The sequence below is a fragment of the Taudactylus pleione genome, unplaced genomic scaffold (assembly GCF_031769625.1).
Source record: "Taudactylus pleione unplaced genomic scaffold, aTauple2 ptg000168l, whole genome shotgun sequence".
In the NCBI taxonomy this organism is placed as follows: domain Eukaryota; kingdom Metazoa; phylum Chordata; class Amphibia; order Anura; family Myobatrachidae; genus Taudactylus; species Taudactylus pleione.
The window spans coordinates 2,172,703-2,197,536 of NW_028284570.1; the positions used below are offsets into that span (position 1 = coordinate 2,172,703).

At 48.2% G+C, this 24,834-nt stretch overlaps 2 protein-coding genes across 3 annotated transcripts in view; one reads left to right on the forward strand and one right to left on the reverse strand.

The window, feature by feature from the left end:
- The window catches only part of LOC148521401 (DNA topoisomerase I, mitochondrial-like), a 136,071-nt gene extending 122,738 nt beyond the window's left edge, over positions 1–13,333 (reverse strand). Inside the window, exons 1-2 of one of the 2 annotated variants that reach the window (XM_088475217.1) lie at positions 13,177–13,333; positions 9,184–9,281 (exon numbers count right to left, since the gene is read on the reverse strand). In XM_088475217.1, the coding sequence (XP_088331343.1) occupies positions 9,184–9,218 (35 nt within the window). In that variant the 5' untranslated portion in view covers positions 9,219–9,281; positions 13,177–13,333. Of the gene's footprint in view, positions 1–9,183; positions 9,282–13,176 lie in introns of those variants that run through there. The other variant, XM_088475218.1, reaches the window with a different exon arrangement.
- Positions 13,334–21,471: 8,138 nt separating this feature from the next.
- Positions 21,472–24,834, forward strand: part of RHPN1 (rhophilin Rho GTPase binding protein 1) — a 130,845-nt gene continuing 127,482 nt past the window's right edge. Inside the window, exons 1-2 of the mRNA XM_088475220.1 lie at positions 21,472–21,567; positions 23,431–23,523. Coding sequence (XP_088331346.1) covers positions 23,455–23,523 — 69 coding nt within the window. The 5' untranslated portion in view covers positions 21,472–21,567; positions 23,431–23,454. The remainder of the gene's footprint in view (positions 21,568–23,430; positions 23,524–24,834) is intronic.

The following is a 24,834-nucleotide window of genomic DNA, read 5'->3' on the forward strand; positions in this document are numbered from 1 at the left end:
CCCTGTTAACTATAGAGCTGGAAAAAGTCCTAGACCTTAAGAAGGCAGTCTCCACCGCCACACCGTCAAGGACAGACAACCCAGGTCTGGGTATCAGCCAGGATCCTGAGACAACAGGTCCGGGCGTAGAGGCAACAGCTTCGGGGTGTTAACTGAGAGGCTCCGAAGATCTGAGTAATAGTGCCATCTGGCCTACGCTGGAGCTATCAGCAGAAGCGTGCCTCCTTCTTGCTATTACTGGAGGAAGAAGGGATAACGGAGGGATGAGGTACACAACTTGGAAGGTCCACTGGACCTACCTACGTCTATCAGAAGAGTCTCATCTCTGAAAGGCTCCACATGTTCAGCAGAAGATTGAACACCTCCTGATAAAGAGGACATTTCCCTGAATGCACGTCTTGACGGCTGAGAAAGCCTGCTTTCCATCTGAGGATTCCTGAATGAACACGGCCGATGACGGCAGGGATATAGCCTTCCACCCAAGCCAGAATTCGGGACACCACTGTTAGTGTCGCCTGACTTCGGGAACCTCCTAGGTGGTTTACATAAGCCATCATGATGGCGTTGTCAGACTGTACCTGCACGGTATTTCCGTGGAGGACCTGTCCTGCATGCTGGAGAACCTTGAATACTGCTCAGAGTTCTCAGATGTTTATGGGAAGCGCAAAAACTACTGGTGTCCACCTGCCCTGGAACAAGTGTGGACTCGTCACTGCTTCCCAGCCACGGATACTGGCGTCCGTCGTCAGAAGGACCCTGTCCGCAATCCCAAAGGGGGTGCCCCTTGTTTAGGTGAGCTTTCTGCAGCCACCAGGCCAGAGAGAGACAAACCTCCGGGGAAAGCCTATTGATTTTATCCTATGGGGCAACCCATCCCATCCGGAGAGGATCAAGTTCTTTAGAGTGAGGCTGGGTACTCTCCACCATGTCGAACAGCGACATCCTGGAACCCAGGAACCACATTGCCAAGTGAATAGACACTCGGCGACTCTGCAGGCAACTGTGTACCTTTGCCTGTAATGCAGAGATCTTTTCCTCAATCACAAAGATCCTCAGATGTTGGGATATGGAGCATCCTCTGTGACGAATCAGAGGACCATTTCCAGTTTATCAGTCAGCCCTAACGTAGCAACACAGATATTGTCCGTTGCATATGGCACTGAAGTATCTCTGGAGACCGTGGTAACAACAGGAGGTCACTCGGATAGGGTAACAAGCGGACCCCCTGCATCCGCAGGTGGGCTGCCATAACTACCATGACCCTGGTAAACCGTGAGGCGCGGAGACCAGACCAAGGGGCAATGCTCATCGACCACTGCAAGCCTGAGGAAAACACTGGTGTGCTAAGAAAAGAGGGATATTCAGGTAGTCACCCTGAATATATCCAACGACACCACAAAATCCCCAGGCTCCATTGAATGATGGAATGCAGGGTCCCCCTCCCGAACCGAGGAACCCTTAAGAATTTGTTGAAGGATTCGAGGTTGAGAATGGCCTGGTAAGACCCATTGGGTGTCTGTACCAGAAAGAGGATGGAGTAATACCTCGTTCCCCTTTGGGGCAACAGAATAGGTACTATAACTCCTGCCTGGAGCATAGAGTGTAACACCCTCAAAAATTACAGGGCCTTGTCCTGAATTGACAGAAGACCTGTAACGAAAAACCGTCTGGGAGGCTTTTACCGGGAGGAGAGGACATACCTTCAAGAAAATACTTCTCTTACCCCAGTGTCCGTGGTGGTCAGACACCAGCACTGGGCGAACTGGAGAAGCCGGCCTCCAACTCTGGGGGCTCCCGAGAGGAGGCCCGTCCCGTGAGGCTGAAGGCTTATAGTCCAACTTGGGAGTAGGACGTCTTGTACTCCAAGCCTGTTCTTATGGCTGAGCAGATTTCCTGGCTACTGACTGTCTTGGAAAGCTGTATTTTAGACTTACACTGGCCTCACAGGGCCGAAAAGACAAAGCCCCAGACCCTGATGGGACTGTAGCCGATGGCAGACACGCAGACATAGCTGCTGTGGCCCTGTGCAGGGCCACAATTGCGTCCAGACGAGGGCCAAACAGGACTTGTCCCGTAAAAGGCAAAGCATTCCAAATGGAATCTGCGTCCGCTTTCCAAGAGCGCAACCACAGGGAGCGGCAAGCCGCTACTGCTGCCGAGGAGATTCTGGAAAGGAGTAGGCTATATGTAAGACCGTCTCATTATGAACGTGGCAAAGTCTCTAAGAATTTGCCACTAACCACCTGCTCTGCTGGAGAGTCAGTGTGCAGAGATCCAGTTACCTACTCAGTGTTCCATGGCTCTGGCCCCCCAGCACACGGCCATAGCCGGCCTCAAAGCCCCTCCAGCAAGGGAATATTGGATTTTAGATATATTTGCACCTTGCAATCTGGAACCTCCTTCAAAGAGGACCTGGAGGGCATGGGCAACGTAGCACTCCTCACTAGGCGTGTAACATGAGAATCTACCCGTAAAGGTAACTCCCATTCGGAAATTTAATTATCCGCTTACCCGGATTTTCCACGCCACCTCTAAATGATCCACCTGACCAGATAGAGGAATTACAGTGGCAACACCCTTATCCTTAAAGAAGGCATATTTGGATCTAGCCACAGGGGATATGTAATAACCAAAGCCTCACGGACTGCCCGTAGAAGGCCAGGTATATAGACTTTAGACCCAAACTACGCCTCCTTTGCACTAAGGGGCTCGTGTCTGAAAAAGTCAATAATGTCACCGTCATCAGACGTCAGCCGAAATGGAGACTCCCCCTGTAAAACGTCCATCAGGTGCTATACCATTTGGACAATAAATTCACCCACACAGGCTCCTGCAAGACCTGGGGGTCGAAAAACAGGATACACTGGGGTACCATCAACTGTCCAGGGACCCCTGCATGTGATGAGTCCACCACAGGCTGCGATAACCCCTATGGGGAAACGCAGGAGGCGTTGCCCACAAAGGCTGTAAGCAACTTAGCCAGCCGTGGGCGGTCCCCTTTTTTGTGCAGGCACAGCGACAGAAATGGGGCGTGATATATAATACCACATGCCCTCCATAAACCCTCAGCGTCTACATATCCCTCCACTAACTGCACATGATATCAGTACATTATAGCTGGAAGAGGATATCCTCGTTCACTTTCCGACATGAGGAGTGTGAACGGAGCGTATGTGACCTCCCACACAGAAAAACCACGTTTACTGTGAGGTAATAAATACCCTGCGACACCGCACCGCAAGGGCTGTAGCAGAAGAACAGGGATAGGAAAAGGCTGACAGTCAGAAATGAAAGTACAGGCAAACAGCGCAAGCATTTAAGTCACATACAATGCACAGATAACATCCTGCATTACAGGCACTGCGATCAACTACACAGACCAGAGCCTGGTAGGAAACAGTGCTGCATACACTGACCTTAATTGAAGGAGAGGTATGCCGGGGACCCGGACCGCAATGGCATCTGTATCAGCTTCCAGCAGCGTTTGCCATCCCCAGCACATGTAGTGAGAAAATGGCCACCGAGGAGCAGAGAGAAGGCAGGGCCCGGGGGAGGAGCGCTGACACAGCCCGCTCAGACCGCTGTGGAATGGCACTGTGCAGCGGGGGAGACGCCGGCTGTGAGACAGGGAAGGCATTCTCCCCTGGCGTGCTATTAACCCCTGGGACGCCGCGCTGTACCGCACATGCTGCGGCCCGCTGTCCCTGGTGGTCTAGTGGAAGGCGTAGGATCAGTACCTGGCCCCACGCGCAGCCGGTCCCCAGGGAGCCCCCTGCCTGGGGACCAAACAGGACTGTGTTACCGGCGGGTGCCCACCGCGGGACCCCGCCGCTTACCTTGTTCCCCGTGCATCCGGCCACAGTCCAGGTAGCCGGGGATCACCGCTAGCTGTGACCCCAGCTACCTACCAGCATCCCCGGATCGGTACCGGCGTTCTGGTACCGGCGGGGTGTAGGAGTGACAGCATGGACGTCAATACTGACTGTCCTATGCTGGAGCACTCTAGTTGTGCAGCCACAGCTGCGCAGAAATATTCAGGGGCCTTAAAAAGACCCCCCTCTGTACGGTGCGACTGGTCCGGCCAGGCACCTACGAAAACTGAGTGGCCTGAGTCTCGGGGGCGGGGTATAGGAGAGGGACCCCAGTGCATCCTGGGAGGCTGAAAATTTAACTCTGTGGTGCCTGGATGTCTGCCGCCATCGCCTATACCACAAGGTATCCTGTGGATACCCTATGGACCCTGAAGTAGAAATTATAGCCCTTATTCATTATATCTCCTCTACTGATACCCCAGCTATTCTACTGTCTACTAATGCCGAAAAGGCATTTGACAGGATAGTTTGGAGTTTTATGTCTGGAATACTGAGACACTTGGGACTAGGCCCTATTTGCCTTCAACGCGTCCTTGCTCTTTATCGTTCTCCCTCTGCCTGCATTAGGGTTAACGGCTCCCTTTCTGACTCCTTCTCCATTAATAATGGAACTAGACAGGGCTGTCCCTTATCCCCCCTGATTTTTGTTGTTTGTATGGAGGCTCTGGCAAGGTCGATCAGGCTGAATCCGAATGTTTCTGGCTTTAGGTTACACAACGATGAATATAAATTAGCTTTATTTGCCGATGATTTATTGGCCACAATTACACATCCTGTTGTTTCTCTACCGAATTTGATGGAGGAATTTAGGATATTTGGAGATCTCTCCAACTTTAAAATCAACTACTCTAAATCGGTGGCCTTAAATATTACGGCATCTCCACAGATGGTTTCAGGCCTTAAATCAGCGTTCCCTTTCAACTGGAACCCTTCCCAACTTACATATCTAGGAGTTAATCTTACTAGAGATCTCTCCCGCCTATTTGAGGCCAATTTCACTCCCCTACTGAACAGGATACGTTCGGATTTGAGATTATGGAAATGAGGACCCTTCTCATGGTTTGGGAGGCTGGGCATTCTCAAAATGAATTCTCTCCCCAAGATTCTTTACTTGTTACAAACCCTCCCAATTCAACTACCTCCAAGATGGTTTCTGGAAGTCCAGGCCCTCATTAGAGAATTTGTCTGGGGAGGTGGCAGACCACGTTTGAAATGAAATATCATGTTCCGCCATAAAGAGCGAGGGGGTTTACGCCTCCCAAATATTAAAGGTTACTATCAGGCCTGCATCCTACACAGAATTTTGTCCTGGTCCAGACCAGAAACCTCAAAACAATGGGTGCAAATTGAGAATAAGATGCTGAAGATCCCCTTATCAATAGCCCCATGGCTCCCTGTCCTCCCCAAAATCTCTCATCCTACCATTGGCCCTACCTTAAGCTCTTGGAAAACATTACGAAAGTCCCCCTCGATATCTTCATCCCACTCCTCCCTCACCTCATTTCTTTTTAATGAACAATTCCCCCCAGGTATGGATGTTAAGATTTTTCACCCCTGGTTAGCGGTAGAACTTTTTAGGTTCGGACAGCTGGTGGGTGGCGGTAACTTTGTGCCCTTTGATGAGGTGTGTGGGAGATGGAATTTACCCTCTCGGGAATACTGGCACTATCTCCAGTTACATAATTTTCTACAATCTCTTGGCCCCCCTAAGACCCTCTGCTTGCCTTGTACGCCATTTGAACAATTATGTATTAGCCCTGTCCCTCCGACTCACACTATCTCGCTGATTTATGATTTCCTTTCGGCAGACGCTAGCCTCTCTCTCCCCAATTTTACCAAGGTCTGGGAACTGGAGCTTGGAGTCGGCCTAACTGACGATGAGTGGGAGAAAATATTTCAGTTGGTTCACGCTTGCTCTCCTAGTGTTGGCGTTAGGGAGACTCAATATAAATTGTTATCACGTTGGTATAGATGTCCAGATACTCTCTCCAAGATGGGGATTGGGGTCCCGAATATATGTTGGCGCTGCTCTGGGGCTCCAGGTAATCCACTCCATATCTGGTGGCAGTGTCCTATCCTTCAGCCTTTTTGGAATGAAGTCCTCAACCTTTCTGCAAAAATTTTAGACGAACCGGTCCCTACAGATCCAACGTTTTGGTTGTTTCACCTATCATCTGGGCCCCTCTCAAATTACAAGAAAACTTTATTATGCCATTTGAACAACGCTGCTAAAGCAGTTATTCCGGTGAAATGGCGCTCCTCCTCTCCTCCAACAGTTATGGAATGGTTCGCTAGGCTGGATCTATATATGGACATGGATGATATACTGTCCTCTGCTGATGGTGATTATGAGTCCTTCAGAGATACTTGGTGTCGCTGGATAGATTTCAAGGATTCGGTGTTCTTCAAAAATATCTTATCTGCTTCCCGCCCTTCAATTTCCTAGATCAGTCCCAAACAATGATAAAATCTACGCCCCTGTATTTGGTTCAGAAAGTAATTAACGGCTATATTTATTTTATTTTTTTATTTTTTATTTTTCATTATATTTCTCTCAACCCCTTTTTAATAAGTACTGATAAACTCGAGATTATATTATGTGATCTGAGGTGACTGCTCTTTTTCCTCCCAATTTATTATGTCTACTCCCTTCCCTTCCTTCCTCCCCCCCCTCTCACCTTGTTGTCTAGTTATGTCTGTCTGCTTGTGTTGTGTCTTTTTTGTGTTTACATTTTTATTATTCTTTTCTATATAAATGGGTCTTCTGTTGTGATATTTTATGTTATCACTGACAATTTTTGTGATTGAGTTTTAATATTTTCCAGTGTCTGACTTTTTCTATATTGTTTTTTCTGGCAACGATCCGGATATTGTCTATAAGTATTTGTATTGTTATTCTACTGATTTTTCTACAATAAAATAAAATTTTCACTAAAAACACTGAAGCAGCAAGCATTGTGACAACCAATACTTGTGTCATTCTCAAAACGTTTGGCCATGGCTGTATATAGATTTATGACAAGCTTCTATACAGTACGTCTATCTGTGGTCTCTTTCAATGAGGTTGCAGTGTGAATGGGTAATGTGGCATTTTTAACCAGACGTGTTACATGAGAATCCACAGTTGGGGAAAACTTCCCATTTAATACAATCAATAGCTGGAAGCGGGTAATAGGAACTGAACAGTTTGGGAATTTTAAACCTATTACCTGGCATATTCCATGCTTCTCTCATGTGATCAGATAGCTGGTCAGAGTGAGGAAACTCTGGTAAAAACTACCTTTTGTCATATAAAAAGTGTGTGTTTTTTTCTTAGGATCGGTTTTTACAGCTAGTTTAGAGGGTGGCTCCTCTTCTCCTGAGACGGAGTCAGAGAGGTCTGCATCTTTTGCCTCCCCAGAGGATATATCAGAATCAGATAACTGGGTGGATTGGGAAGATATAGTATGTTTAGGGCCGTATTCAATTAGGAGCGAAAAGTCCGTTATTGGCGATAATTTATCGCCGATGACATCATTTTCACTAGAATAGCTGGTGGAAAAAAAAATGCACAATTGGAGTTTTGGGGTGCAGTCTTTAAAAAAGTACCCTGCAGCCCTTGGAATGTCCCTAAAAGTTATCGCTGTAAAAAAAAAAAAAAAATAGCATAGGACACCCCAAAAAAAGCGGTTTCATTTTGTGGGGCGAAAAAAAAAAAAGTTGTGGGACATACTTAAAAACTAGCTAAATAGCCTCGGGGGTCCCCAAGTATGCGGCAGGTGTTTTCTAGAATGCGGGTGGTAGCGGCAGGTGGATTTTTAAAGAATTTTTTAAGTTCACTTCATGGACGTCAAAATATGCTTACATCCATTTTCATGTACCCCAAATTTGATGGGTCAAGTTTTCCCCCAAAAATGTTGCTAAATGCTATTCTTCACCACCTTTACAAAGACGCATAAAGGCACCTGCCGACACCGTTTAAATACCCCAAATACCTTTAGCAGGCCAATTCGGGGGTACCCATAGTGATCCCCCCATGTCAGACCATCTTTTGGGGGGTGACAGGCTGATATCCCCAAAAGTGACAGGACTTTGATACTTACCTTTTCACTGATTCCTAATTGAATACGGGGATACGCAGGCACACGCCCAATACTTTATCCCCAGGAAAGACAGCGATGACGGCGAAAAGCCCGATCTCTGACTTTTCGCGTCTAATTGAATATGGCCCTGTGTACGGAAAGGTTTATCTTTTTTCAGCATTTGCTGAAAAACCGTAGAGGTTATAGCAAAACTCTGCACTGAGATATATAGTACGTCTACCCATGGGGGAGGCAAAGGATTTGCAGGGTGTACCTGCTGTGGCCATCCCACAGGGGGAGCTACCACGGGGACTGCTACTTGGTCCACAAGTTTTGCCAGCATTTCTGAAAAGGCCTCCCAGGGCTGATGGGCCTGGGGCGGTGTAACAATTAATACAGAGACTATCCTGAATGAGATCCTCTGTGGCTAAGACCGCAGAGCAGGACTTACAAGATAGAGTAGGAGGAGCAGCATCAGGCGACTTGTTATTCTTTCCTCTGCTAGACAGTCACAAGAATAATAGAAATGCACAGTATGATACAGTGCAATGCAGTCTGTGTAATATGGCACAGTGTAGTGTGCAACCATGCTATATAGTATGTGATAGTCCTCACACAAATAGCAGATGTGAGGTACAATGAACCCCCAATACCTTAGTATGTCAAGGTATAGTAGAAAAAAAAAGGGACAGGTATAAACTGACAGTATAGAAAGTAGAGATCAGCGCTAGCACAAGACGCAGAAAAAAAAACATTACATGTCTGCAATGGGCACTAAAAACAACTACACAGACCACAGCGGCTGGTAGGATATAGCGCTGTATAACCTGGGAAGTGGGAGAGGTATACAGGGAAACTGGACCCAGCGTTTCCCGGAGACCTGCTTCCTAAAACGGCTGCTGCTGTACATCTCTGATGGGACGGAGGGTGAGGGAGGAGCAGCTCAGGGAACACAGAGTGGAATGGGGTATAGGGGGGGGGGGGGGCGAACCGGAGCATCCTGGGATTAAAAAGCTTTGCTGTTGGTGTCCGGTCCTCCAGGTCCCATCTACACCCCAATGTCTCCCTGTGGAGCCCTATGGACCCTGAAGAATATTATTTTTTTTGTTTTATATATGTCATTTTTCCCAAATCCACATATTATATATACAAGTGTCAGACTCTCATTAATAAGATGACCTGGAGATCTCCCTCTCTCCCCTGTTTGTGTCAGTTGCTACAGGTGTATTCTCAGTGCCTGCGGTCCTTACCTGTGAGGGTCAGTGGGTAAAGTTGTTGATACCATGCTATCTGCCACTCATCGGGTCCTATTTAGTCCATGGGGAGAGACTTCACTTTGCTGGAATATCTGTAATTCCAGGATACAGAGCATTAGTAACAGACATTATGTGCAGAATTACTATGGGTAAGGGTTTGCGAGAAAATGACAGTATTCAGTAGCTCCCATATCCTAAATATATCCTGGCTGGCTGCTCCAGGAGCACTGACAATGGCTCACCAGTCACACGGATTAGCATTTTACAATTCAACGGTGTAAGAGCTTTTATTATATTTTAGTGATTCACATTTTTTATGCTTTTCTTCTTTATTCTGCCAAATTTCCAGCCAGAGGCTGCAGCATATGACAGCGAGGAGACAGTAACAGCAACTTTCTAATAATATAGATGTAGGGATGCAACCAGCCCAAGGTGCAAGTCACTAAGTACAGTCACAGCACACTACAGTACACAGCTACTTTACCAACTTGTAAAACTAGAAACTCTGTCCTAAGTTTGGAACTCCCAACCTTATGGCTCGTCTATAAATCCAACCCAAAGGGGTCTATGTACGAAGTCTTGGAGAGAGATCGTGGATGAAGATAAAGTACCAACCAATCAGCTAGTAACTGTCACATTACAGGCTGTGCTAGAAAAATTACAGGAGCCGATTGGTTGGTACTTTCTCTCCGTCCACACTCTCTCCAAGGCTTAGTACATAGGGGGGAATTCAATTCAACATGGATTGAATAGCGCCAGGAGAGATCTCGTAGCTATTCAATTCAGTGCGCTGTGTGGTCAGAGAATGCCGGTTATCGCGCCTTAACAAGGGTGTTAAGGCGCGGTAACCGGCACTCTCTGACCAAAGTGCCGGGCGCGGAGCTGTTAGCACCGCGCTATGTAGAAAAACAGCTGCGCGTCCGAACAGCGCGCTGAATTGAATAGCTTCCATAGACCCCACAGTATGAAATCTTATGAAATCTTATTTTTATACTTAGGCGCATAATGGGAAAGAACGGCTCATTCACCAAACTCCGCAGCAATATCATCCAGTCCCTATGCAGCCATTTTAATTATACATAAAGGCAAAATATAGTCACATTTGTCACAACAGATTACTTGAAGTTTCCCAATACTGTAAAATATTATTATTACCAGTTATGTATATAGCGCACACATATTCCGCAGCGATTTACAGAGACTATTTGGCCATTCACATCAGTCCCTGCCCCAGTGGAGCTTACACTCTATATTCCCCATCACACACACTGGGGTTAATTTTGTTGGGAGACAAGTAACCTACCAGTATATTTTTGGAGTGTGGGAGGAAACCGGAGCACCAGGAGGAAACCCACGCAAGCACAGGGAGAATATATAAACTCCACACAGGTAGGGCCGTGGTGGGAATCAAACCCACGGCCTCAGCGCTGCGAGGCAGTAATGCTAACCATTACACCGTCTGTGCTAGTCACCTTCTCTTATATTGTTTCCCTATGACTTACAAGGGAGCTATTACCAAGCCTGTACTCACTACATATATCTAAGCTACAGAAGAAGGCCCCTCACATTCACCCAGCAAATGAAAAAAAAAGGTGCTTATTGCTAGCACTGCGTTTCCATGCAAGCAGTATCTGACAGCATCTGGCCTATCAGCCAATCGCAGGCACAACATCCACCAGATCTATCGGGGCTAACAGACAAGGGAGAGCTAAGCTGGCATGACTGCCCTACCCATAAGGAAATCTCTGGGCGTTACTGTGAGATTACAGAACTGCATGATCAGTGGGGAAAGCTACGCTTTGCTTATTAACTGTGCGCAACACCCACTGACTGCGGCGTGCAGACATCCTGGCTTATTTAGCAGCTTCCGGCCACTACGCTGGAACCCAGAGCAGGGGATGTGCATGGTCCACCATATTGAGCAATCTTAAAAATTAATCTCAACTCAAGACCTGCGTTGGGCAGAAATGTAAAGAGAGCGGCAGCAGAAGGGGTTACAATAATTATTCAGGTGCAGCAGGGAAACAGCATTTCATCTTAATGTTAAATTTAGTAGTAAAGTACAAAGCTTTAAATTGCCCTAAAACCAAACCAATACATCAGTCTGGGCGCCAAATCCTGCGGATTGCCCCACGGGCTGTGCCTGATGGTGACTTTTGGCATTTACTATGGGTTTGCCCTGGAGTCCGGAATTTTTGGAGGCAGGTCTGGTCTGACGTTAGGTTCACAGCTGCCATTCTAGCCCCGGCTGACCCCAAAATGTGTCTATTTGGCCTTGATTTGGAGTAACTTTTCAATGTCACCCTGTACACATATGTGGACTTTATAGACTTGCCCAGGTCCGCATAGCCAGGTCTTTGTTCACTCCAGAGCTCTATCACCCCCTAGCTCCATCACACACAAACACGTCAAACCCCCCCCCCCCCACACACCCTCTCCCCAGCTCCCTTACATACACATCTGTCATCCCCCCTCACGCGCACACACACACACCTGTCACCCCCCCATCTCCCCTCACGCACACACCTGCCACCCCCATCACGCATACACCTGCCACCCCCATCTCCCCTCACACTCCCATCTCCCCTCACACACACCTGCCACCCCCCATCACGCACACACACCTGCCATCCCCCCATCTCCCCACACACACAGACCTGCCACCCCCATCTCCCCTCACACACACCTGCCGCCACCCCCCATCACGCACCTGCCGAAACCCCCCCCCCCCCCCCCCATCTCCCCACACAGTATGCAATCGGGAAGCCGACTGCCTAAATACCGGCAGCCGGCTTCCCGACTGTCACATCCCAGCAAGGCTGAAATGGCGGTGCCCGGCATCCCGATCGTAGGGATGCCGGGCGCCGTGAGTGGACAGCCGCGGGGGGCGGGTCAGGTTTAGGGCTCCCGGGGGGGACTTACGGTTAGGCACCCCCCCGGGGGGGTTAGGCACCCCCTGGGGGGGACTTAGGGTTAGGCACCCCCCCGGGAGACTTAGGGTTAGGCAGCGGGGAAGGGGGTGGTTAGGGTTAGGCACTTAGAGGGGGAGGTTAAGCACCCCTAAGGAGAGTTAGGTTAGTACATACTTACCTATCCACGATCGGGTTTTCCAGCGCTGTCAGGCTTCCGCTGCCGGGATCTCTGCTGATGTCGGGCTGCCGCGAATCAATTTTCATACCAATTCCCCCCCCCCTACACACACACCTGCCACCCCCATCTCCGCACACACACCTGCCACCCCCCATCTCCCCCCACACACACACACCTGCCACCCCCATCTCCCCACACGCACACACCTGCCACCCCCCATCTCCCCACACGCACACCCACACCTGCCACCCCCCATCTCCCCACACGCACACCCACACCTGCCACCCCCCATCTCCCCACACGCACCCACACACCTGCCACCCCCCATCTCCCCACACACACCTGCCACCCCCCATCTCCCCACACACACCTGCCACCCCCCATCTCCCCACACACACCTGCCACCCCCCATCTCCCCACACACACCTGCCACCCCCCATCTCCCCACACACACCTGCCACCCCCCATCTCCCCACACACACACGCCACCCCCCATCTCCCCACACACACACACACCTGCCACCCCCCATCTCCCCACACACACACACACCTGCCACCCCCCATCTCCCCACACACACACACACCTGCCACCCCCCATCTCCCCACACACACACACACACACCTGCCACCCCCCATCTCCCCACACACACACACACACACCTGCCACCCCCCATCTCCCCACACACCTGCCACCCCCCCATCTCCCCACACACACACCCATTTCGCCACACACCTGTCACCCCCATCTCCACTCACACGTCACAACACCATCTGTTCCCATATACACACACATCAACTCCCCCCCCCCCCCATAAATCCCTCAAACTGTTACTCCCTCAGCTCCCCCCCATAGCCCTCACTCATTCACTCCATTCCCTCACCCAGTTGACCCAGTACCTCAGACTCCGGGCCCGGTCAGTGTCACACCCGCCAGTTATGATTCCGGTCACTCTCTCCCAACTACAGGGGAGCCCGGAGATGAAACCGCCGCCTCCGCGGGCCAGGTCACGTGTCCTCACTGCGTACTGACGTCACACGTTACACGTCCCTCGCACCACACGCACACTTACGGTCCTTGCGTGACGTCACCCACCACCATATGACTTTCATGGCATCCCTGTGGCTCTCCAGATGGTGTGACACTACAAGCCCCAGCATACCTTCCCACCAATCAATTGGTAAAGCATGCTGGGACTTGTAGTTACTTGTAGCAGCTGGAGAGCCACAGGTTGGCCATACCTGTCCCAGTTTATTACTGTGATAGGACTATAAATTTCAGCTTGCCTTGCATGCCCCTTGTCAGCCAGTGACTGGCAAGGCATGCTTTGCCTTGTAGTTCACCAGCAGTTGGAAAGTTGTAGCAGCTATTATACAGTATTGTCACGGTCATGTATTGCAGGTCCCATCCATCAATTACTCCGCACAACCCCCCCTCTGATTACCCCTATCACGTACCCTCTCCCTCCCCCAATTACCAGATTGCACAACCCCATAAATACCCCATTTACATATCCTCCAAGCCAGTCATCCAACACACAGACCCCCTCCGATTACCTTGATTACATATCTCTCCGATTACCACACTCACATAACCCCCGTTACCCAATCACATACTCCTATAATTACCCCCCTTACATACATCCCCCCAAGCCCAATTACTCCACACACTTATCAACCGATTACCCCTTTCACATACACCTCAAATTACCTTAGTCAAGGACCCCCATTATACACTCTCAACACCCCACTCACATCTCTCCAATCACCCCGCTCACATACCCCCCGATTACCCCACTCACATACTAACCCATTATCCACTCACATATTCCCCTTATTACCCCTGCTCACATACCCCCTGATTACCCCACTCACATACCTCACATTACTGACTCAAATACCCCATTACCCACTCACATATCCCTCCTGATACACCCTCAAATACCCCGATTACAAACCCCCAATTAGCCCACTTACATACTCTCCCGATTACTTTGCTCACGTATCTCCACCCGATCACCCCACCCACATACCCTATTCCAACTGCCCCACTCACATGCCTGCTGATTACCCCACTACTCATAAACCTCCCAATTACCCCACTCACATACCCCTTGTACTCCGTTAGCATACCTTCGATTAACCAATTCGCATACCCCCCCCCCCAGTAACCCTCTCACATAACCCCTGATTATCCCAATCACATACCTGCCTACATGCCGGTAACCCCCGGTAGAGTAGGCATTTCTCCCACATTCCTGCCCACTTCCTAGAGAAGTGGGCAGAATGGGGAGAATTTCCACGGCGATCGTGGGTCCCCGTATAGGGGGTGTGGCTTAATGACGCAATTCTGCAAGACTTAGAATCAAATATGCGCGAATCACGGCAATTTACAGTGAGGGGGTGGGACTTAATAGCGCAGACCATCATGTCCCACCCCCCATTGCCATCCAGCTGCTTCTCCTCCCCGGACTTCTCCCGGGGAGGAGAAAAAAAATAGTCAAGTATGAAATAGCCCCCGATTACCCCTCCCAACCTTCTGACCACCTGGACAATAATACCTCTGCATTACGTCACTCGCTTATCTTCCTGATGTTCATTTATTACCAGCTAATACTTATTACCAGTTATTTATATAGTGCACACATATGCAGCGCTTTACAGAGAATATTTGGCTATTCACATCAGCTTACAATCTATAGGGTCTATGGTGCTCATTCAGACCCGCTCGCTAGATGTGTTCGCTCGCACCCAGCGTATGCAAATCCACCGCACGCCCAGCAAGGCAGGCGATCGCACGGCAAGGCATTAGCACGCCCACTATGTCTCGGGGTGCAATCACTTTGTGTATGCAGAAGCCCACCAGCCATTCATAAGACGCCCACTTGCGCACGTCATCTCCTGGAAGTGCTTGAAACCATTGGTACATCAAGCACCATCGGATGCGATCGCAGCACTTGAGGTTGACTATACCCTGATGCAAGCACTGCGATCACTTCATTGTGAAATTCAACCAGGTGACGTACAATTACGCTGCCTGTTAATTATGCACACCTCTGAAACGGCGTTGAGACGCTCAGGCACGCCTGCGTTCACACCTCCACTCCCCCGTTTCTAGTGGCCAGCCCCTGTCACCACCCACAAACGGCCTCTCCTCTCCTCTCACTCATTCAGCTGGGCTGTCTATGCTGGGCGAGCAAACGCTTCCTGATCTTTCGCAGTGGTCCGTGCACGCATGCGCAGATTGCAAATATCGGCCAGCTACAAGCGAACGCATCCTAGCAAGCGGGTCTGAATCAGCTCCCATGTACGAAGCCTTGGAGAGAAATAAACTACCAACCAATCAGCTCCTCTCATTTTTCCAACACAGCCTACAAAGTGACAAGAGTTGATTGGCTGGTACTGTGGCAGGGACAGCAGGATTTCACTGGTTTAAATATGGAACAGCAGTTGAACATCGATCCAGTCCAGGTTTTCTTTAGGGTCAGAGATGAACTGCAGCTAGGTTGACTAGTAGCACCTGTTAGCTAGCTTTAAAAAATGCTGTTTGTGCACAGGGATGAGGATCCTGACGATGAATTAGTCGCCCAGGTTATAGGTCCGGGGATGATTAGTGTTAGGGATCCTGGAACTGTGAGTCCACTAAAGAGCTGTGTTGCTGTTTGGAAGATTCTGTGTGCCATCCTGTAACATCTTGCCTGTGAACACTACACTGTCCTGTATTCCTGCCTGTGGTGAGAAAATTGGATTGGATTGACTGTTGGATTTTACCCGAACTATGTGATACTTGTCACAGTACTTTAACTCCATCCATTTTATCTCTCTCCAAGGCTTAGTACATAAACCCCTATACTACACACTCATACACACTAGGATTATTTTTTTCGTTTGGAGCCAAATAACCTATCAGTATATTTTTGTATAGTGGGTGGAAACTGGAATTCCCGAAGGAAACTCAGAAATGCTATTATACCATCCGTGCTGCTGATGTTCTGCTGTCCTGCTCGCATACCTCCCCGCTGTCCTGCTCGCATACCTCCCCGCTGTCCTGCTCGCATACCTGCCCGCTGTCCTGCTCGCACACCTCCCCGCTGTCCTGCTCGCATACCTCCCCGCTGTCCTGCTCGCATACCTCCCCGCTGTCCGGCTCGCATACCTCCCCGCTGTCCTGCTCGCATACATCCCCGCTGTCCGGCTCGCATACCTCCCCGCTGTCCTGCTCGCATACCTCCACGGTGTCCTGCTCACAATTCTCTGCAGTGTCTCATTCACAGGGCCGCAACTAGGGGGGGCTAGGGGGACATATTCCCCCATGGTGTCGGATTCAAGGGGGGGAGTGTGCCACCAAGTGGGGCCCAGGTGGCAGCAGCTGTGGATTTGAGGCCACATGCCCATACCAGCCGCCCGCAGTCCTTGAGAGATACTGCGCCCGCCACCGTCATTCTAATGTAGCGTCGGTCGCAAGCCAATCGGAGCTCACTGACTGGCAGCCAATCAGCAGCGGCTGCCAGTCCGCGAGCTCCGATTGGCTCGAACCGGCACCACATTAGAATGACGGCGGCAGGCGCTGTGTCTCTCAAGGGCTGTGAGTGGGCGGCTGGCTGCCAGTGCTGGCATGCAGTACACACCTGCTAGGCTGCTGGCCTGACACGGGGACAAGGTGAGAGGCTGCTGGAGGGACAGGGGGCAGGGCATAACTGTGTGCGGCATACTGTGTACGGGGCATTACTTTGTGTGGGTTACTGTGTAAGGGGTGTGTGGCATAATATGTAAGGGGCATTACTGTGGGAGGCAAATATGTCATGACTATCCTGCTCATATATGTCCTGACTGTCCTGCATGCATGTCCAGACTGTCTTACTCATATATATCTTGACTGTCTTACTCATATATGTCCTGACTGCCCTGCTCGCATATGTCCTGACTGCCCTGCTCGCATATGTCCTGACTGTCCTGCTCGCATATGTCCTGACTGTCCTGCTCATATATGTCCTGACTGTCTTACTCACATATGTCCTGACTGTACTGCTCATATATGTCCTGACTGTCTTACTCATATATGTCCTGACTGTCCTGCTCGCATATGTCCTGACTGTCCTGCTCATATATGTCCTGACTGTCTTACTCATATATGTCCTGACTGTCTTACTCACATATGTCCTGACTGTACTGCTCATATATGTCCTGACTGTCTTACTCATATATGTCCTGACTGTCCTGCTCGCATATGTCCTGACTGCCCTGCTCATATATGTCCTGACTGTCTTACTCATATATGTTCTGACTGTACTGCTCATATATGTCCTGACTGTCCTGCTCGCATATGTCCTGACTGTCCTGCTCGCATATGTCCTGACTGTCCTGCTCATATATGTCCTGACTGTCTTGCTCATATATGTCCTGACTGTCCTGCTCATATATGTCCTGACTGTCCTGCTCATATATGTCCTGACTGTCTTACTCATATATGTCCTGACTGTCCTGCTCATATATGTCCTGACTGTCTTGCTCATATATGTCCTGACTATCCTGCTCATATATGTCCTGACTGTCCTGCTCATATATGTCCTGACTGTCTTGCTCATATATGTCCTGACTATCCTGCTCATATATGTCCTGACTGTCCTGCTCACATACAGTATGTCCTGACTGTCCTGCTCATATATGTCCTGACTGTCCTGCTCATATATGTCCTGACTGTCCTGCTCATATATGTCCTGATTGTCTTACTCATATATGTCCTGACTGTCCTGCTCATATATGTCCTGACTGTCTTACTCATATATGTCCTGACTGTCTTGCTCATATATGTCCTGACTGTCTTGCTCATATATGTCCTGACTATCCTGCTCATATATGTCCTGACTGTCCTGTTCATATATGTCCTGACTGTCTTACTCATATATGTCCTGACTGTCCTGCTCACATACAGTATGTCCTGACTGTCCTGCTCATATATGTCCTGACTGTCTTGCTCATATATGTCCTGACTGTCCTGCTCATATATGTCCTGACTGTCCTACTCATATATGTCCTGACTGTCCTGTTCGCATATGTCCTGACTGTCCTGCTCATATATGTCCTGACTGTCTTACTCATATATGTCCTGACTGTCCTGCTCATATATGGCCTGACTGTCTTACTCATATATGTCCTGACTGTCCTGCTCATATATGTCCTGACTGTCTTGCTCATATATGTCCTGACTGTCCTGCTCACATACAGTATGTCCTGACTGTCCTGCTCACATACAGTATGTCCTGCTCATATATGTCCTGACTGTCCTGCTCATATATGTCCTGACTGTCCTGCTCACATACAGTATGTCCTGACTGTCCTGCTCACATACAGTATGTCCTGCTCATATATGTCCTGACTGTCCTGCTCATATATGGCCTGACTGTCCTGCTCATATATGTCCTGACTGTCTTACTCATATATGTCCTGACTGTCCTGCTCACATACAGTATGTCATGACTGTCCTGCTCATATATGTCCTGAATGTCTTACTCATATATGTCCTGCTCACATACAGTATGTCATGACTGTCCTGCTCATATATGTCCTGACTGTCCTGCTCACATACAGTATGTCCTGACTGTCCTGCTCACATACAGTATGTCCTGACTGTCCTGCTCATATATGTCCTGACTGTCCTGCTCATATATGTCCTGACTGTCCTGCTCACATACAGTATGTCATGACTGTCCTGCTCATATATGTCCTGACTGTCCTGCTCATATATGTCCTGACTGTCCTGCTCATATACTGTATGTCCTGACTGTCTTACTCATATATGTCCCTACTGTCTTACTCATATATGTCCTGACTGTCCTGCTCACATACAGTATGTCCTGACTGTCTTACTCATATATGTCCTGACTGTCTTACTCATATATGTCCTGACTGTCCTGGTCATATATGTCCTGACTGTCCTGCTCATATATGTCCTGACTGTCCTGCTCATATATCGCTGCACTATCCTGCTCACTTACCTCCCCACTGTCGCCCTCACATACCTCCCCACTGTCGCCCTCACATACCTCCCCACTGTCGCCCTCACTTACCTCCCCACTGCCTGTAAGGGGCCTTACTGTGGCATAATGTGTAAGGGGCCTTACTGTGGCATAATGTGTAAGGGGCATTACTGTGGCATAATGTGTAAGGGGCATTACTGTGGCATAATGTGTAAGGGACATTACTGTGGCATAATGTGTAAGGGGCATTACTGTGGCATAATGTGTAAGGGGCATTACTGTGGCATAATGTGTAAGGGACATTACTGTGGCATAATGTGTAAGGGGCATTACTGTGGCATAATACACCAAGTGACCACCAATTAATACAAAGAGCATAGCAATAAGTGCCATTTAATACAGACAGCACCAATGATACCATAAAATACAGAAGACTTCACAGACACAAGGCATGGCCTCTGGAATTAGATAAGTCAGACAGCAAGCTACTAGCAGATAGATGTGTATATATCTATATCTATATAGATATACATTTATAGAGATATATATATATATATTACAGTCAAATAGAGGCAGTACTCAGTCGCAGTATATAAGTGCTTCATTAGTGGAAGGCATTATTTAAAATGTTAGAGATTTAGCATGTAGTTCATGTGGGACTCAATTTGTATTTGTTGTTCCAATGCATCAGAATCAGCCAAATCATTAAACATATCGTCTAGTGTGCCTTTACCTCCCCACTCACTGCCCTCTCACTTACATTACCACTGTCCCATAATGTCACAGCCCCATAATAGCCCAGTTATACCCCTTTCACACTTCCCTGAAATAACCCAGGTTACTGTGCAGTGTGACAGCGCCCAGTTGAAATAACCTGGCATTTCAACTTGGGTAACGGGCAGGGTTGAACACAAGTATAACCCGGCTCGCGGTGCAGTGTGAACGGGTAACCTGGGAACCGGGTCCTGTTCACTGCATAGGGAGAGCCGGTGTGTCGGCTCAGCAGTGATGGCGGTGACGTAATAGTCCCGGGATTATTGCCGGGTCGGGCCGCCAGTCTCAAAGGGGTTTCTCCGATGTTGGATAGCAGTTGCGTTTATGCATGAGTGGTTCAACCTATGGATTAAAACCATTGATCATCAATGATTAACCCATCAATGACCATCCCTACGCCGATACACATCAGAGGACGTGTACTGTAATCTCCTCTATCAGGGAATAGTCTCGTCTGCTGCAAACGGTGACTCCTCCACAAATGTCCGCATCCCGCTCTCTGTAACCTGCTGCACAGCTGGGGACAAGGGGCCTGATTCAGAGCCACTCGTTAGCGGCTGCTCGTTCGCTCCGAACGATGTTTGCACAACTGCGCATGCGTACGGATTGTAATACGCATGCGCGAACCAGTCTGTGCGGGGGAAAATTGTTTGTTCGCTAGATAGCGAGTGCCTGCTATTTTGAGTGACAGAATGAGGCGTATGTGGGTGGTAACAAGGGAAGGTGCTTGAAAACGGGGAGTGGAGATCAGAATGCAGGCGTGCTTAAAGGTCAAAGCGGGCGTTTTATGGGTGTGCATAATTAAAACAGCAGCGTCATCAACCACGTCAGTTGGGTGTCTTTTAGCCAGAACTGCTCGCAAGATTGTGGTAGGAAAAACCAACCACAAGAATAGCGAGCAGTTCATACGCTGTTCGATGTACTCGATTAATCTAATAAATAGCGGACATGACGTATTATGCGAGCGGCCAGGGGGCGTATTTTTCAAATAAACGAGCGCATGTTTTGTTCGCTCGTTCAGACATGGAGGCGGCAATAGACCGCAAGGAGCGAACGGTTCATTTGAATAGCCGGCCCCTTTTTCTGAACGAGCGAGCGCTAATTGCGAGCGGCTCTGAATCAGGCCCAAGCTGAATGGGGGATAGGTCGGTCGGTGTGTATTTCCCACGTTATCCTCTTAGCTGGACGCAGTTCCGCATCAGCGCCAACAGATGGCAGCATAACATCTCGGACGCCCATTGCGCCTGCGCAGCTCTCCGGCTCCTCCCCCCTCGGCGTTCCAATCCTCACGGTTGCCAGGGAGATCGGGTCCTCTGTAAACCTCAGCGCTGTCTCCCCAGCCCCGCCCCTCCCCGGCTGTGATTGGTCTCGGTTCGGTCAGAGGTCTCCTGCGATTGGTGGAGAGGAGTGTGAGACGTCACTCGGCAGCGTGTGCCCCGCCCCCTTCTTCGGTGAGAGTCCCCGTTATCTGCCTCCGGGAGGGACACATGTGGCGGCGGCGGCGAGAGGAACGGAGCGACCGGGGAGCCCGGGGGCACAGGTGAGTTCCGGGTGTTGTCACTTGGACATAGCAGATCTATGTGATGTACTACACTACATAGGGTATATATAAGGGACAATATAGGGGATCTATGTGATGTACTATACTACATAGGGTATATATAAGGGACAGTATAGGGGATCTATGTGATGTACTATACTACATAGGGTATATATAAGGGACAGGGTATCTATGTGATGTACTATACTACATAGGGTGTATATATAAGGGACAGTATAGGGGATCTATGTGATGTACTATACTACATAGGGTATATATAAGGGACAGTATAGGGGATCTATGTGATGTACTATACTACATAGGGTATATATAAGGGACAGGGGATCTATGTGATGTACTACACTACATAGGGTATATATAAGGGACAGGGGATCTATGTGATGTACTATACTACATAGGGTGTATATATAAGGGACAGTATAGGGGATCTATGTGATGTACTACACTACATAGGGTATATATAAGGGACAATATAGGGGATCTATGTGATGTACTATACTACATAGGGTATATATAAGGGACAGGGGATCTATGTGATGTACTACACTACATAGGGTATATATAAGGGACAATATAGGGGATCTATGTGATGTACTATACTACATAGGGTATATATAAGGGACAGGGGATCTATGTGATGTACTATACTATAGGGTATATATAAGGGACAGTATAGGGGATCTATGTGATGTACTATAGGGTATATGTGAGGAACAGTATAGGGGATCTATGTGATGTACTACACTACATAGGGTATATATAAGGGACAGTATAGGGAATCTATGTGATGTACTATACTATAGGGTATATAAGGGACAGTATAGGGAATCTATGTGATGTACTATACTACATAGGGTATATATAAGGGACAGTATAGGGGATCTATGTGATGTACTACACTACATAGGGTATATGTGAGGAACAGTATAGGGGATCTATGTGATGTACTACACTACATAGGGTATATAAGGGACAGTATAGGGGATCTATGTGATGTACTACACTACATAGGGTATATATAAGGGACAGTATAGGGGATCTATGTGATGTACTACACTACATAGGGTATATGTGAGGAACAGTATAGGGGATCTATGTGATGTACTACACTACATAGGGTATATATAAGGGACAATATAGGGGATCTATGTGATGTACTATACTATAGGGTATATGTGAGGAACAGTATAGGGGATCTATGTGATGTACTACACTATAGGGCGTATATATAAGGGACAGTATAGGGAATCTATGTGATGTACTATACTATAGGGTGTATGGTACAGTACAGGGAATCTATGTGATGTACTACACTATAGCGTATATAGAAGGGACAGTATAGGGGATCTGCGATGTACTACACTATAGGGTATATATAAGGGACAGTATAGGAAATATATGTGATGTACTACACTATAGGGTGTATATATAAGGGACAGAATAGGGGATCTATGTGATGTACTACACTATAGGGTATATGTGAGGAACAGTACAGGGTATATATGTGATGTACTACAATATAGGGTGTGTGTATATATATATATATATATATATATGGGACAGTACAGGGCATCTATGGGATGTACTACACTATAGGGTATATATAAGGGACAGTATAGGGGATCTATGTGATGTACTATACTATAGGGTATATGTGAGGAACAGTACAGGGGATATATGTGATGCACAACACTATAAGCAGGGCTGCATAGGGGATGTGTGTGTAGATATATTATAGAGATAGATGGATGTGCCGTATAGGGGATATATGTAAGGTGCAAGGCTTTAGGTATATCCAGTTATTCGGTACGTAATGGCTGTATGGCTCCGTGTCGCCCGCAGATATAGCACCAGAGGAAGGTGATTATGGAGGCTGTTCCTGCAGATAGCGATTTGTACCTCACTCACCACGAGACAGACGACAGTATCCGGAAGGTGAGAGGTTTACACATCCCTTATATGTGCATAGGACCTGATTCAGCATAGATCGTAATTGCAACAGTGCACGCAGATCGGCTGATTGTTGCGTACTGCACCACACTACTCGTGCGTGACGATTGCACTGCGATTATGGATGCACTGTGGAATCTATATCGCAGAGTGAGTGACAGGCCGTAAGTGTTTGGGGGTGGTGACGGGGGAGCGGTTGCAGAAACGCAGGCGTGCCCGTCCGTTTGAACGCCGTTGCATGGGTGCGTAAATTAACCACTGCGATTGCCTACGCAGCCTGAGTACTCACTGCATGCGACGCGACTTGCAATTTCTGAGACAGGTCAGACCTGCTGTAATAGTGCGTGAGGGGCCGATGTATACGCAGGACTGCGAGGTATTACGGATGTGAGAAGGCAGCAGTGGGCGTCTCTATGCTGGAGGATTATAGCGTGTTACAGGGAAGATGTCGCATATCTCACGGTCATGCTCAGAATTGTGCTTCCTTCCTAGTGACGGACCCTGGTATTTTAGAGTCACGTGAAAGGGGGGGGGGGTTGGTGTGGGGGTCTCCCCTTTTAGAAGGGGTCATTTCAGTGGCTTGAATGAAAATATATTTGAGTTAAAATGTAAAAGTAATCGCACAATGAAATAGCTTGATAGTACAGGTTGAGTCTCCCATATCCTAACCCTCTGTCCCATGCTCACTGTCTACCCCATCTGTGTCACCCCTGTCTGTTTGCTCATCCCCTCTAGAATGTAAACTCTCACGAGCAGGGCCTTCTTTCCTCTAGTGCTTATCCTTTCTTTACTTATACTATCTGCTCTATACTCAAAAGCACCTAACCCGTGACTTTTGCCATCCGGCTACTGTTGCGGTAATATTTATATACCATGTACTTGTCTTGCATTGTCTTAAACTGTATGACACTGTTTTCTTGTTCTGCTCAACTGTTTATGTACTACGTAAGGTGCTGCGGAACCCTTGTGGCGCCATATAAATAAATTAATAATAATAAATAATATCCAAATATTCCGAAATACGGAATCATTTTGGCATGACTGAGATAATGAAACCTTTGATTTTTGATGGTTCAATGTACACAAACTTTGTCTAAGGCACAAATTATTAAACATATTGTATAATAATACCTTCAGGCTTTGTGCATAAGGTGTATATGAAACATAAATGAATTTTATGTATGTACACAAACTTTATTTGAGCCACAAAATTATTGAAAACATTGTATAAAATGACCTACAGGCTGTTTGTATAACACATAAATTCATTCTGTGTGTATATTGGGGTCCCATTCC